Raw genomic sequence first — 16,375 nt, 5'->3', positions numbered from 1 at the left:
GTGGAGTAGAGCAGCTGCTTTGAAATTGAATGTCCTTGAAGGAAAGATAAGGACAAAGGAATAAGGAACGCTGTGGGGGAAAGGAGGGGAATTTCACAGATAAGATAAGATGGTGTTGAAGGTCTGAAGACGCTGAGTAATCATCAAGAAGGAGGAAGAAGGAGGAAGTGACGAAGACAAAATAGTGAAAGAGAGGATTAAAGGAGGGCAGAAGCTGGCAAGTTGAGTCTTGCGGGGCACCACTGTATTGGATTTAGAGGGAGTAGAGACGAGATTTGGATGCAATGCCTATCTAATAGATGAAAAAGTCAAAGTACATAATGGCTTCCTAGGGCATATTGTCAGAAAGTCTATATATAAAATATGGGAGAAACATAAAAGACTCCTAGAACCGAAAACTCCTTGGTGGGCATCGCCAGCAGAAATTGTTGCAGTGAAAAAATTAAATATGAAAGAAAATTGGGTTACCTATAAAACTGTATTAAAGGAAGAAAACGGAGAATTGGAATTAAAGGATTATACAGAAATTAAAGCTCATATTAGTGATTGGTTCTAATATACAGTGGTGCCCCGCAAGACGAACGCCTCGCAAGACAGAAAACCCGCTAGACGAAAGGGTTTTCCGTTTTGGAGGCGCTTCGCAAAACGAATTTCCCTATGGGCTTCCTTCGCAAGACGAAAGCCCATAGGGAAATCTCCGGGACAGCGGGGAAGCGCAGCGCGTCTTCCCCACTGTCCTCGGACCTCCTCCGAAGCCTGGCGGCGGGGCGGGGACACCTCCTCCCGCCGCCCGGCTTCGGAAGGCTGCTCCGAAGCCGGGCGGCGGGGCGGGGACACCTCCTCCCGCCGCCCGGCTTCGGAAGGCTGCTCCGAAGCCGGGCGGCGGGGCGGGGACACCTCCTCCCGCCGCCCGGCTTCGGAAGGATGCTCCGAAGCCTGGCGGGGGGGGGGCGGAGAGACCTCCTCCCGCCGCCAGGCTTCGGAAGGCTGTCCTGAAGACTTGGGGTGGGAGAAGGGTTTTCCTTCCCACCGCCAACATTCAGAATGCTGTTCTGAATGTTGGCGGTGGGGAGGAAAAACCCTCCTCCCACGCAAGCCCCGGGAACAGAGGAAAAGCGCTGCGCGCCTTCCCCTCTGTTCCTGTACCTGTCCTGAAGGCTTGCGGTGGGGAGAAAAGCCCTTCTCCGCACCGCCAGCCTGGCAAGCGGTTTCCATAGGAACGCATTAATTGATTTTCAATGCATTCCTATGGGAAACCGTGCTTCGCAAGACGAAAAACTCGCAAGAAGAAAAAACTTGCGGAACGAATTAATTTCGTCTTGCGAGGCACCACTGTATTCAAATTAAGTATAGATTAGCGAAAGACAAAAAGTTAGGATTTGAAAAAGAAATATCAAAATTCGATAAATATTTAATACAAGAAAAATAAAAAATATATCTAAATTGTATAATCTGATCTTAGAGTGGGAAACAAAGGATGAATTGGTTAAAGCATCAATGATTAAATGGGCGCAAGATATTGGGGAAAATATTATGTTTGAACAATGGGAAAAATTGTGGAAAAAGATATGAAATTCACTATGTGTTATATACTGAAAGAAAATTACCTCAAAATACAACATAGATGTACACCTGAAAGAATAACAAAAATGAATAAAAATTGTAGCGATGTCTGCTGGCGATGCAACACTGGAAAAGGTACTATGATACATATATGGTGGAATTGTTTAAACATCAAACAATTTTGGGAAATAATATATAACGAAATGAAAAAAATGTTTAGATATTCATTTAGGAAAGCACCAGAAGGTTTTCTATTGGGAATAGTACCAGGAAGCCTAAAGGAAGAAGACAAGACCTTATATTTATACGCAACAGTAGCCGCAAGACTATTGATTGTGAAAAACTGGAAACTGGTATTGTACCGACAAAGAGTGGCTTGCCAAATTATTGGAGTACTACAATATATCCAAAACAATGGGAGAAATTGGAAGGATCTCAAAAGAGAAGATAGATAGGGACTGGAAGGTGTTTAAAAGATACTTGCAAAACCATATCGAAAAATCAGAACTCCTATTAGAATAAACAAGTTCTGTTAGAAATACTGAATAAGATGGATAACAATGTGTAATAGAAAAAGAAGTATGAAATTAGGCTAAAGGTGTGTGAAAGAAAGTAATAGAAGTGGAAAGAAATTGCAATTGAGTAGATTGGAAGTCTAACACAAAGGTGGGGTGAGGGGTGGTGGATAGTGATGGGAAAAGGAATTATCTGTGGGATTGAGTGTAGGTATGTTTGAACATTTTTAATGATTGTATGAAATGTATGTTTGTATGCTTGTATATCTGTAATATATGTGTATTAATGATAAACTATTTTAACAATAAAATAATAAAAAAGAAATCAAATGTACAGAAAATAAATCTGAAAACGTTTTACTACCTTCAGAACTCAATATAGGCAGCAATTGTTTGCTGCTGTCCTAAGCCCACTTAATTTGGAGTAAGTCCTATTCACATTAATGGATCTTACTTCTGAGTAAGTGTTATGGGCAGGCAGCAAGCAGCCCTGAGCAAACAGAATGGCTGCCTGGCTGCCTAGCCAGTGTGTAACCAAGCATTACACTGCAGTCAAACCCATTTAAAGTGCTGGTTTTGACTTATAAAGTCTTAAAAGGCTCAGGACGTCAATATCTCAAGGACTGCCTCTCCCCATATGAACCTACCCGGACCCTGCAATCTGAGGCTTTTCTTCGTGTGCCTTCTCCACAATGGGTGGGAACATACATATACATTACAGCATATATAAACACATACTAAAACATCAAACATTAAAAACTTCCTAATACAGGGCTGCCTTCAGATGTCTTCTAAAAGTTAATGTAGTTCTTTATTTGACATCTGAAGAGAGGGTGTTCCACAGGGAGGGTGCCACTATCGAGAAGGCCCTCTGCCTGGTTCCCTGTTATTTTGCTTCTTGCAGTGAGGGAACCAGCAGAAGACCCTTGGAGGAGGACCTCAGTGTCCAGGCTGAACAATGGGGGTGGAGGCACTCCTTCAGGTATACTGGGCCAAGGCTGTTTACTGTAAATGAGTTTAGTATCTCATTTACACTTCTGCAAATTTTTGTTCAATTTTATGAACAAGTTTTCTATCTGCAGTCATGCTTGTAATGGATGCGACATGATTTGCACTTAGGAGTTTTGTTGATGCTTTATTAAAAATCTCAGGTAAGTACAGGTAAGTGTATTTTTTTTTTCATACAGCAGGATTGATAAAATTTTCAATGTGAACTGTTTGCAAAGGAAATGATTTCTAATAATTTAAAAAATGCTTGTGTTTTCTATAACGGATGTGGCACTGTTACGTAACGGATATGACAAGCAATATACCAGTTTTCACCTTTTATTATTACTCAAGCAATCAATATTCATTGTAAAACAAGAGATAAGTTATCCTTAAAGAAAAACTGAGTAAAAGTTGCATTAAACACTGACAAAAATATGAACCATAAAATATTGTCTGATGTAAGCTAACGAGTGAGGAAATTTTTTATTATTTCAAAATCATTTATCTTAAACATATAATTACATTTATTTTAAACTTAGTGTGAATGGAAGCAGTTATGGTGGCCTTGGATCATCATTTGATGAACTACCATCTTCAGAAGGGTCACTGTACATATGTTCATTAGTCCTAGATGTCTCGTTAAGTGTGATGCTAACTTGTGGCACTTCAGCATTTGCTGTTTTGCTAACCAGTATATGATTTTCATCGTAGGGTTGAAAGTGGTGGGATGTTTGGATGCCAGTCACGTTGGTGACATTATTCCACCTCTCATCAATAAATGGTGTGTCTGACTTCACTTTCTTTTGAGTAACAAACAAGATGTGCTTCTGTTAACTTTAAATTGTAGAAGTATTATTAAGGGGGAAACAAACATTGGGGGGGGGGGGACAAAGTTACAAGTCCTCATGCCTGCAGAGAAAAGCTATATTTCACCAATGTTTTTAATTTTTTTCTATTAAAAATTATCTTTTAACTTCTTGCATTGCATAGGTGTTGAACCTCTGAGAAAGCAGCCTCCGAAATTCTGGGTCAGGCCTCGTTTTGAACCCATACACTTTGTAGCTAGCAACACTCAAGATGGAGGAATGGAGCCACCTTCAAAGAACCAAGTGCAGGTGGCCAGTGAGAACATCACAACCCAGCAAATACAAAACTATGCCGATCGGGTTTTCAGCAGCTTCAACATGCTGGATGGGGGCACTCATTGTTCCAGTTCAATGAGTTTAGGTTACGGAAGTAGCCAGGCTAGCCAGACACAAGCCAAAGTAGTTTCTAAAAACAAAGACTCTTCTGGTAGTGGTGTTGCAGCGGTTTCGGTGGGGGCTTCTCTTCTCCAGGCCACCTCTGAAATGTTTCCCAAGTCAGTTCTAACAGCCAAGCAGTCTTTCATTAACAAACTTGTAATGGCAGTCCACAAGAGTCTTGCTAGCTTTGATGTTAGCAGTGGGACAGACAAAATTAACTACACTTACCTCTTGACACGGTCCATACAGGCTTGCAAGACAAACCCTGAGTATACTTATTCTCCCTTGAAAGATCTTTCCCCTGGGGATTTTCCCAAAAACAAGAAGCTCCTAAAAGATGGCTTTGCTTGTGAGGTGAGGTGCCAGAATGTGTATCTGACCACAGGGTATGCTGGCAGCAAAAATGGATCCAGGGACCGAGCAACGGAACTAGCAGTGATGCTGCTGCAAAAGCCCGTGGAGGTTAAAGTTGCCCAGCGGAAGTTCAAGAACACCACCCAGGAGGATTTAGTGCTGTGTGAGAGTGGCACATCTCCCCTTGAATTCCCGCCAGCTCTCAAGCAGCTAGATGACTTTATTGCTGCCATGAAAGAATGCACACCTGGGCAGCCAACCACCAACACACAGCAGGGTCCCAGTTCAGCCAAACATTGGACTAACTTTGTTCTCACAGAAAATGCCAGTGATGCCATTGGGATTCTGAACAATTCAGCTTCCTTTAACAAAATGACCATTGAATACAAATATGTCCTGATGCCAAACCGCTTGTGGCACTGCAGTGTCTATCTACAGGACCACTTTTTAGCTGAAGGGTATGGCACAAAGAAAACCAGCAAGCATGCTGCGGCAGACGAGGCACTGAAAATTCTCCAGAAGACCCAGTCCAATGCTGGGGTCACCAAAGCAGTCCATGTTCAGAAAGTTGGTGAGGCTGCCCGAGATTCTGCCAAGAAGAAGGATCTGAAGGACCTTGTTGTATATGAGAACTCCATGAACCCTGTGTGCACGCTGAATGACACAGCTCAGTTCAACAAGATGACTGTGGAGTACGTCTTTGAAAGGATGACAGGGATGCGGTGGAAGTGCAAGGTATTGCTGGAAAATGAATTAATAGCTGAATCAATTGGAGTCAAGAAGACTGTCAAGCATGTTGCAGCTGAAGAGGCTGTCAAAATCCTGAAAAAAACCCAGCCAACAGTTGTCAACAACCTGAAAAAAGGCACTATTGAAGATGTAATCTCAAGGAATGAGATCTGTGGGCGATCAGCAGAAGAAGCGTTGAAGCAGCAGATCAAGGAAGATAACATTGGGAATCAGATTTTAAGGAAAATGGGCTGGACGGGTGGCGGCTTGGGCAAAAGTGGAGAAGGGATCCGGGAGCCGATTGCTGTGAAGGAACAGTTCAAAAGGGAAGGGCTTGGGCTGGACATTGAAAGGGAGTTGAAAATCACAAAGAAAGATATTGAACAGATCATCCAGAATTATGCCTTCTCAGACAGTAAAATTGATCTGACTTTCTCGACAGAATTGACCAATGATGAACGCAAACAGATACATCAGATAGCCCAAAAATATGGTCTTAAGAGCAAATCCCATGGCCAGGGTCGTGATAGATACCTGGTGGTTAGCCGAAAGAGGCGCAAAGAAGAATTGCTAGACCAGCTAAAGCAAGATGGCCAAGTCGGACATTATGAACTCATTATGCCACAGGAGAAATAAGCCCTGAGGGCCATCCGTTTCTTCTGAGGATGTCCAAACTGAGGCTGAATTCTCCATTAAACACAGCAAAGGCTGCATATTATGTGAAAAATGATTATAAACTATTTTACTTGCTCATTTAGTTTTTAAGCTTTATTTTAAACACTTTAACTTTTAAAATCATAGTTCTTTCCAAATATATGTAGTGCAATCTGGATAACTTTAGTACAGTTTACCTGTTTTATGCAATTTATTGGAAATGGCTTGTGGTAATGGCAGAAAATCAAGTCAGAAGGAAAGTTCATACACCATTTAAAAACAAAAGCATGAGGACTTCCGGTTGATCGCTACTCACGAACAGACGCATCTCCTCCACTCTTCCGCACTGGGGGAGAACACATTTGGTAGCGGAGCTAAGAAGGGGGGGACCAAGGCTACGGGAACCCCAAAGTCTTGGGAGGGGATCCCGAGATGAAATGGAATTGCTGTGGTGCAGAGAAGAGGACCCTTGAACGGCAGGGAGAGGGAGAACTTCTCAGGCACTAGATCCAGTGATCCTCTGCTGCCGAGAAGCCCAAGTACGCGGGTATGTAAGAGGCTTTACTTCCGACAGACTGAAGCACACCTAACTGATTAGCCTACACAATCAATGAATTTGCTACCTAGTGATTAATAAATGAATTTATGCAGTACAATGTGCTTAGAAGAAATGAAGGCTTTCCGGAATTTTTTTTTATTTGACAATGAGCTACAACGGAATGATTTGAGATGAAGGACGTCTACTCCATTAAAAAACCCAAATTATTTGTGCCTTATACTGATGCTATGGACACTTTATGAATTTATATAAATATTAGTGGTGCGACAGAGATGCAGAGAGGAACAAACTGAGACAAAAAGAGATAAAGAGACATTCCCAACAAGGGGAAAAAAGAGACCAGCAAGAAGCAGAGAGACTCTGCAGAACATACATAATTTCGTTTCATTTTTATATATCCTCGGTAGCTGACTAGGAAAAAAGGGGACAAAGCAACTAAGAAGAGGTAGTAAGGTCAGGATTCCATCCACCAGGCAACAAAAAATAAGAAGCTGTTTGCAGCCTGTGGTGGTTGCACAAAGATACACTGACGGCTGAGTGGTGGAGCGGCTTATAAAGCCGGAATTTGCCAAACATCTATCCACCCTCTCAAGAGTTACTGTGCAAGGCAGTCCCTATTCCCAGTTTCCTCTTGTTGGTCACTTTGAAGTTTAGGCTGGACTGATTGTGTATTTGCTGACTCATGCAGTCCGACATCTTTTTTGCATCGCGAAACGGAAATGAACTGGATCAAGAGACACTGAAAGCTTAAATTGAAAACGTAGACAAGTGAGTGATTTTCCAAGGGCAACATTTATCGAACAAAAATCTGCACCTCACCGACATCTAAGACTGAGCTTATTGGAAGAGTGACACCCAGTGGCTGCTCAAGAGTACTACACTGTGCTTTTTCAAACTGAACGTGCTCCTCTGCTGTCTCTCTATTACTCTATTACCCTTACATACTCCTCACTCTTAACCACATTCCCCACTTGCCTCCATTACCTCTTTCTCAGCTTATTCTATTTATTATAATTCCCCTCTTCCTTCTCTTCCTTCTCTTCCTTCCTCTCTTCCTTCCTTTCTTTCTCCTTCTATTCGTGTGTGTGTGTGTGTGTGTGTGTGTGTGAGAGAGAGAGAGAGAGAGAGAGAGAGAGAGAGAGGGTGTTCCCTACGGAGTGCGTGTTATTCTATATATTTGAATGAAAGTCATCTTATGGAGTTACTAACATGTATTTAATCGAAGCCTAGAATTGATACTAATGTTTAAATTAAGACAGAATCAGTGATTGTAAGATTGGTATTAATTTGAATTATTAGAGAGGGTTGATGGTGTGTTTTTTATTGAAAAATGGTGGAAATCAATTGAAACCCAGGGTGCAATCAATTTTTAAGGTTAATTAGTGAATCGGGGTAATCTATTTTGAATCATTAGGGAAAATTAACAGTAATGAATAATAAAAAGCCTTCACATCCTGGCCCTTCAGTAGTTTCAGCATCTCAAATTAGGAGACGTTCTGCCAATGATCTGGACTCGACGCTAGATATTAGAATTAATTTTAGGCTTAAGATATTCAAGATTTAAAAAACAATGGTGTTTTTTTCAATTTTTTAAATTAATTTTCCAAATTTTTGACAAATACAACATAACACAAAAGGGCAAAACATATAGAAAACAAACAAACAAACATAGAAAATGTCTTCCAGTCCAAATCTAACCTAATATCCATTGTTAGGTGACTTCCTCAGAGCCTTCCTGACTGATTTTCATTAAGACTCATTTTAGCAATTTTTCAATAAACATTTTCTAATATAATTAACTAGTTCAGATTACTAACTTCCTTACTTTTCATCATGTTCTCAAACCATGTTGTTTAGTCGTTTAGTCGTGTCCAACTCTTCGTGACCCCATGGACCAGAGCACGCCAGGCACTGTCTTCCACTGCCTCCCGCAGTTTGGTCAGACTCATGTTTGTAGCTTCGAAGACACTATCCAACCATCTCGTCCTCTGTTGTCCCCTTCTCCTTGTGCCCTCCATCTTTCCCAACATCAGGGTCTTTTCCAGGGAGTCGTCTCTTCTCATGAGGTGGCCAAAGTATTGGAGCCTCAGCTTCATGATCTGTCCTTCCAGTGAGTACTCAGGGCTGATTTCCTTAAGAATGGATAGGTTTGATCTTCTTGCAGTCCATGGGACTCTCAAGTGTCTCCTCCAGCACCATAATTCAAAAGCATCAATTCTTCGGCGATCAGCCTTCTTTATGGTCCAGCTCTCACTTCCATACATCACTCAAACCATAATATTATACAATTCCATATCTCTTAATCCTAAGCCAATTTAATACTTGCAAATATGTCTACTTATAAAATATTATTTTTAGCTAAATAATCCTTAAATTTATTCCAATCTTCTTGATATTTCTCCTCCCTCTGATCGCGGATTCTTCCAGTAAGGTCTGCCAGCTCCAGAAAGTCCAACATTTTCATCTGCCAATCTTCCACCATAGGTATTTCTTGTGATTTCCAGTTTTCGGCTACTAAAATTCTCACTGCAGTTGTGGCATAGAAAAACAATCTAACATCTTTTTTTGGCAATTCCATTCCTATTATCCCAAGTAGAAAGGCTTCTGGTTTCTTAATAAATGTATATTTCAACATTTTTTTCAATTCATTATATATCTTTCCCCAGAAGTCTTTCACCTTTGGGCACGTCCACCACATATGGTAAAAGGTACCTCCTTTTTCTTTACATTTCCAACATAGATTATCACTCATTTGATAAATCTTTGCTAATTTTCCTGGGGTTAAGTACCATCTATACATCATAATATTTTCCTTGAACACGGTGCATGCAGTGAACTTGACCCCTTTCTTCCACAACTTTTCCTAATCTTCCATCATTATATTATGGCCAAGAACCCTTGCCGAATCTATCATCACAGATTTCACTTGTTCATCCTTTGTATGCCACTCCAACAATAAATTATACATTTTAGACAGATTTTTAGCATTAGTATCTAACAACTGCATTTCCAGTTTGTTTTTTCCTTTGCAAAACCATTTTTCTTGTCCAACTTAAATAGTTCATTGATCTGGTAATATTGAAGCCAAGATTTAAAAAACAATGTAAATGAGAATGCAAAAATGACAGAAGAAACCTTGTCTCGATGGGGGGTCAAAATTGATGAAAATCACAAAACTATCAACCCAGGTGAAAAATTTGATTCAAAAAAACTCTGAATTAACCAAAACAGTGCAGGACCTTAAGGGAAAAACACAAAATTTAGATGAAGCTCACAAAAAAAAAAAAAAATACAGAATGAAAACAGATAAAAAGGGAATGTGATAAAATAAAGAAAGAACCAGCAGACTTGAGGGCAATCCAGGAAACAACTTTGGATTCCATAGCAATGCTGCAGATGCAGAGGAGAGAGAATGCACTGATATTTAGAGGCGTACCGGAGAATGCAGAGGAAATAATTGAACAAAAATTTCCTAAAGAACTAGCAGCATGGTTAGAACTGGAGGAATCAGAAGTAAAACCAAAAATAGAAAAAGCCTTTAGAGTCAAGTGTAGCCAAAGTGAACAACTGGCCGGCAGATTATTTAGTTTCCTTTAATTCTATGGACTTTAGAAATAAAGTTATTCAAACTAGTAACAAGATGAAACTAAATATTGAAGGAAACATTATTATTCACAAAATTATCCCAAATTGATTGATAAAAAGAGACAATTATAAACCTCTAGCTGAGGCCTTGAAAGCAAAGGCAGTGGACTATAGATGGTAGTACCCCGAAGGCATCTTTTTCTTCAAAGGTAAACGAAGAAAGTGCCTGTCGGCACTAGAAGAGAGAGCTTGGAGGAAAGAGACAACTCGGGGGGGGGGATTTTGGTTGCGTTGATATTTTCTTTTTAAATTGCTGTATTATTGGTTGGAAATAAAGTATGGATCTTAAAATTATTACTTGGAACATGAATGTCCTAAATGAAAAATCAAACAGGAATAAGGTAGAACATATTTTGGTAAAGCAAACATATGATTTTATTTGCCTCCAAGAGACTCATGTTGCGAAAAAACATAAAAGTATTAATCAATAAAAGATTAGGACTAGATTTTATATCATCAAATAAGGAAGTGAGGGGTGGTGATCTATGTAAGACCACAGTTGGAACCTAAACTACTTTATAACGATGAAGAAGGTAGAATAGTGATTGTTGAGATAAAGATCAAAACTGAAAAGATAACTTATTGGAATATATGCACCAAACGAAAGGAAAGCGGAATTTGATCACTCTCTGGAAGAAAAAGCAGTATACCTTGGGGACAAAATCATTTTACTAGGTGACTTCAATGGAGTAGTCAATCCGGGCATGGACAGAACAGCAAAGGAAAAAACCATTGAGACAAGATAAACTCCAAGCCTCCTTCTTTCATTTAATAGACCTCCTGAATTTGAATGATACCTGGAGGTTTAAACATCCAATAGAGAAAGAGTTTGATTTCTGGGAATCCGAGTACTCCGAGGAATCCGAGTAATGAGTAGACAGAAGAATAAACGCAATCTGGGCTTCTAAAGAATTATTGTGTAATATTATAAAAGTTGAAATCCACCCAAGAACAATCTCAGATCACAATCCAGTATGGGCTAAGTTTAAAGAAGAGGAGGAAAGAACTAAAAGATGGTGACTTAATGAGAGCATGCTGAACGATGAAAAGATAGTACAGAAGGCCAAGCAAACTTTAGAAGAATATTTTAAATTTAGAAGAATATTTTAAATTTAATTTAAATCAAGGAACGGATATAAAAACAGTTAGGGATGTGAGTAAAGCGGTCTTAAGAGGTTTTTTTTTTTATCCAACAAAGTGCTTAAAGGTAAAGGTAGCCCTGACCATTAGGTCCAGTCGTATTAGCAGTTTGAAAGCATGTCAAAGTGCAAGTAGATAAATAGGTACCGCTCCAGCGGGAAGGTAAACGGCGTTTCTGTGCGCTGCTCTGGTTCGCCAGAAGCGGCTTAGTCATGCTGGCCACATGACCCGGAAGCTGTACGCCGGCTTCCTCGGCCAATAAAGCAAGATGAGCGCCGAAACCCCAGAGTCGGTCACGACTGGACCTAATGGTCAGGGGTCCCTTTACCTTTTTATTGCAGAATTAAAAGGACAAATAAATTAAGTGAGGACCAAGAAACAGTCTTTGGATGACTCAGTTTTAAAAGTTCAGAAAGAAATCAAGGAGACAAGGAGAGATAGGGACAAAACCAAACAAGAAGTAGCAGAGTTGACAAAACTGCATGAAGAGACCTTGGACACTCTTGCTATGCTTGAAATGAATTGAATTTGAGATTCACAGGCGTGCCAGAACAGGAGGGGGAAGATAGTAAAAGCAGATTAATCATTGAAATTGCAAAATGGTAAAAAATGAAATGAAAATGTGGCATTTACAATTGATAAAATAAAATAAAATATTTAGAATTAAAATGAAATCGACTAAAGGGGGGGGGAATCTCAGGAGACTGTCTATTTTTTTTTCCAATTCTAGAGAAATGGAAGATTTAATTCTAAGGACAAATCAAGAGAAAAAAACTCTGCATAGATGAAAAGATTATCATAATTTATAAAGAAGTCCCCCAAAGATTTAGGAATAAACACCAAGCTTACAAGGACTTGGTTGATGTTCTAAGGAAGAACAAAATTATGTATAAGTGGGAGTTCCCGGAGGGGATCTCCTTTTATAAAGACAAGAAATTCAAAATGAAAAACCCACAGGACATTGCAAAAATTTGGAGGAAGTATGCAAAGGAGCTTGGGGAAAAGCAGAACGAAACACTAGCACTGGGAGAAGAAGAAGAAAAAGATTTGGATGAAGAAAAAGAAGAATCATAAAAATTAAAAATTATTTTAAATTTAAGCAACATCACAATGGGGCTGAAAATTTTAACATGGAATGTGAATGGACTAAATAATAAAGTGAAAAGAAATAAAACTGAACATTTATTAAAAAAGCAAAATTTAGATATAATTTGTTTACAGGAAACTCATGTTGCAAGGAAACATAGAATAATTCTGACAAATAAAGAGATTGGGTAAAGAATTTATTTCATCAGATGTTAATAAAAGTAGAGGTGTAGTTTTGTATATAAGGGAGAATTATGATCCGCAGCAAATCTTCAAGAATGAGGATGGGAGGATAATTGCGGTACAGGTCACATTACAGGATGAGAAGTTGATTGTAGTAGGAATCTATGCACCTAATGAAGGGAAATCAGAATTTTATAAATCATTAGAGGAGAATTTGAACATATGGACCAAAAAATTATATTGATGGGTGATTTTAACGGGGTGGTCTCAATGGAAATGGACAGGACGGAAATGAAAAGGGATACAAATCAAGGGAGATTACCCAACTCATTCTTTATGTTAGCAGAAAATTATGATTTGATTGATATATGGCGGTTAAAGCACCCATTAGAAAAGCAATTCACTCACTTTACAGAACCAAATTAAAGTTCAGGAAGAATTGATTATATGTGGACTTCCAAGGACTTGACACCAAGAGTTATGAAAGTTGAAGTTCTTCCGAGAACTCTCTCAGCTCATAATTCAATAATTTGGGAGTTGAAAGGTATTGAGGAAACTTCCTTCAGGTGCAGAATGAATGACGGCTTCCTAGATGATCAGGAGGTTACAAAGAAGGCCCTGAAAGCACTTGCAGATTACTTTGAGATAAATTTAAGTAAAGGTACGGACTTGAATACTGTGTAAAGCGGCTATGAGAAGCTTCCTAATACGACAAAATGTTTTTAAAAGGAATATAAGAGAGAAGAAGAAAGGAGATTTTAAAACAAATTATGGAAAGTGGAAAGTAGTTAGCAAAAAAGAACTGGGAATAAAGTTAAGCAGAATATAAAAATGTTGCAAGCCCAATTTTCAATAATGATAAATCAAGAAGTTGAATGGAAGATAAAATTTCTAAAACAAAGGAATTTTGAATTTGCCAATAAACCTGGTAAACTACTAGCGTGGCAATTAAAAAAAGAGCAAAGCAAAATACAATAACTAAATTGAGGAGAAATTAATAGAAAATCAGAGAGATCAGGAAGAATTTCTAAAAAAATATAAAAATTTATATAAAGCAGAGAAATTTAGTAAAGAGAAAATAGAGTACCTTGGGAGAAATGGACTGCAGAAGATTATGAAAGAAAAGAAAGAACAGTTGAATTGCTTGGTAACCAATGCAGAAGTACAGATGGCTATAAAGCAACTGAAAATTGGAAAAGCTCTGGGACCTGACAGATTTACAGCAAAATATTATAAAGCTTTAACAGAACAACTGACAACCCCTTTAAAGGAAGTAATGAATAATATATTGATAAATGGTAAAGTTCCTGAATCCTGGAAGGAGGCATATATCATACTGATTCCAAAACAAGACACAGATCATTGACAAGTCAAAAATTACAGACCTATATCCTTATTAAACAATGATTACAAACTTTTTACTAGTAACCTTGCAAATAGATTAAAATATATTTTGATGGATGTGATTTATGAAGACCAGGCTGGTTTTCTTCCTGGCCGGCAGGTGAAGGACAATGTAAGAAATATAATAGATATTCTGGAATATATTGAGGCCAGGAATGATGAACAAGCTGGGTTAGTATTTATTGATGCAGAAAAAAGCATTTGATAATATTTCTTGGATATTTATGATAAAAATTTTGGAATCGATGAATATGGGCGACTCCTTCCTTAAAGGCATACAAGCTATTTACACTGAGCAAAGAGCAAGACTAATAGTGAATAATGTCTTGACAGATAATATTTACACAACCAATGGAACTAGGCAGGGGTGTCCGTTGTCACCTTTATTGTTTACTACAGTCCTAGAGATCCTAACAAAGAGGATAAAAATGTGTGGAAAAATAACAGGTATAAGAGTTGGAACTAAGGAATACAAACTTAAAGCCTTTGCAGATGACTTGGTACTGACAGTAGAGGAACCACTAGAAGTTTTAGAAATGATTGATGAATTTGGACAGTTAGCAGGCTTCAAATTGAATAAAGCCAAAATGAAAATGATAGTTAAGAATTTGGATAAAGACTGTAGAACTGCAAAGAAAGACAGGAATAACAATTGTAAAGAAGGTGAAGTATTTAGGAATTTGGATGTCAGCAGAAGCTATTAATTTATATAAGGATAATTACATACCGACATGGAATGAGATTAAAAGAGACTTAGAGGTGTGGGCAAGGATGAGACTGTCCCTTTGGGGCAGAATATCCGCAATCAAGATGAATGTTGTACCCAAGATGCTATTTTTGTTTCAAACAATCCCAGTGACCAGCGGACTGAGACAATTTAAAGATTGACAGAAAGTGCTTTCAAAGTTTATCTGGCAAGGGAAAAAGCCTAGAATTAAATATAAATTACTTACAGATTTAAGGAGAGAGGTGGATTTTCACTGCCAGATTTAAAAATATATTATGAAGCAGCATGCCTTTGCTGGTTACGGGATTGGATTTTGTTAAAAAAATATAGATCTTCTAGATTTAGAAGGTCACAGCAATAGATTTGGTTGGCACACATATTTGTGGTATGATAAAGTCAAAGTTCATAGAGGTTTTTTAAACCACGTAATAAGAAAGTCTATCTATGAGGTATGGAACAGATATAAGAGTTTGCTGGAAAGAAAAACACCATGGTGGCTTTCACCATTAGAAGCGATAGCACTTAAGTAAATATGAAAGGAGACTGGGCAACATACAGAGATCTATTGATGGAAGTAGATAATAAATCAAAGCTAAGACCTTATGAGGAGGTTAAAGATCTGATGATAGACTGGTTGCAACACCACCAGGTAAATAAAGTATTCAGTGAGGACAAGATAGGTAATGGTTTTGAAAAGATGAGATCAAAGCTAGAGACAGAATTGTTGGATGATAAGAAGAAATTATCAAAAATGTATAAATTACTATTAGAATGGCACACCAAAGATGATGAAGTTAAAGTGGTTATGATTAAATGGGCAAAAGATTTTGGCTATAATATTCATCTAGAAGACTGGGAAAATTTATGGAAAGAGGGACTTAGCTTTACAGCATGTACTGCATTGAAAGAAAATGTGATGAAAATGATGTATAGATGGTATATAACACCAACTAAGTTATCTAAAATGTAAAAATAAGGAATGCTGGAAATGCAAAGTCAAGGAAGGCAACTTTTTCCACATGTGGTGGACTTGTAATAAAGTCAAAATCTTTTGGGATATGATATATAATGAACTGAAGAAAATGTTAAAGGTTACATTTGTAAGGAAACCAGAAGCATTATTATTAGGAATATTAGGTGAGGAAATACCCAAGAAAGACCAAAAACTGTTTAGGTATGCAACTGTTGCAGCAAGCGTTTTAATAGCGCACAGATGGAAACAACAGGACTTACCAACGATCCAGGACTGGTAGACAAAGATGTTGGAATATGCTGAGTTGGCGAAATTGACTGGGAAAATCAGAAACCAGTGGGACAAAACATTTCACAAAGACTGCAATAAGTTCGTAGAGTATTTGAAAGATAATTGTGAACATCTAACAACACTGATAGGACTATAGTTTATAGAAAGCACCGATTTACAATAAACATTTTGTGATTATCAGAATTGAATAGAGAGTAAAGAGGGGAAATATGAAAAGCAATTGTGCTGCCAAATGCGGCAGTTCTTTCAAAGAATATCAGGACAAAAGGAATGAGGAGGTGGAAGGGGAACCAAAACAGTTTTATTAACAAACAAACA

General features: G+C 38.4%; 1 protein-coding gene across 2 annotated transcripts in view; it reads left to right on the top strand.

The window, feature by feature from the left end:
• Positions 1-10,547, top strand: part of LOC144324863 (NF-kappa-B-repressing factor-like) — a 35,281-nt gene extending 24,734 nt beyond the window's left edge. The window contains exons 2-3 of one of the 2 annotated variants that reach the window (XM_077922931.1): positions 3,780-3,849; positions 4,059-10,547. In XM_077922931.1, the coding sequence (XP_077779057.1) occupies positions 3,804-3,849; positions 4,059-6,031 (2,019 nt within the window). In that variant the 5' untranslated portion in view covers positions 3,780-3,803 and the 3' untranslated portion in view covers positions 6,032-10,547. The remainder of the gene's footprint in view (positions 1-3,779; positions 3,850-4,058) is intronic. The other variant, XM_077922929.1, reaches the window with a different exon arrangement.
• Positions 10,548-16,375: the final 5,828 nt, after the last annotated feature.

Source organism: Podarcis muralis, chromosome W, assembly GCF_964188315.1.
Source record: "Podarcis muralis chromosome W, rPodMur119.hap1.1, whole genome shotgun sequence".
Classification (NCBI taxonomy): domain Eukaryota; kingdom Metazoa; phylum Chordata; class Lepidosauria; order Squamata; family Lacertidae; genus Podarcis; species Podarcis muralis.
This window is presented reverse-complemented; position numbering and strand designations above follow the sequence as displayed.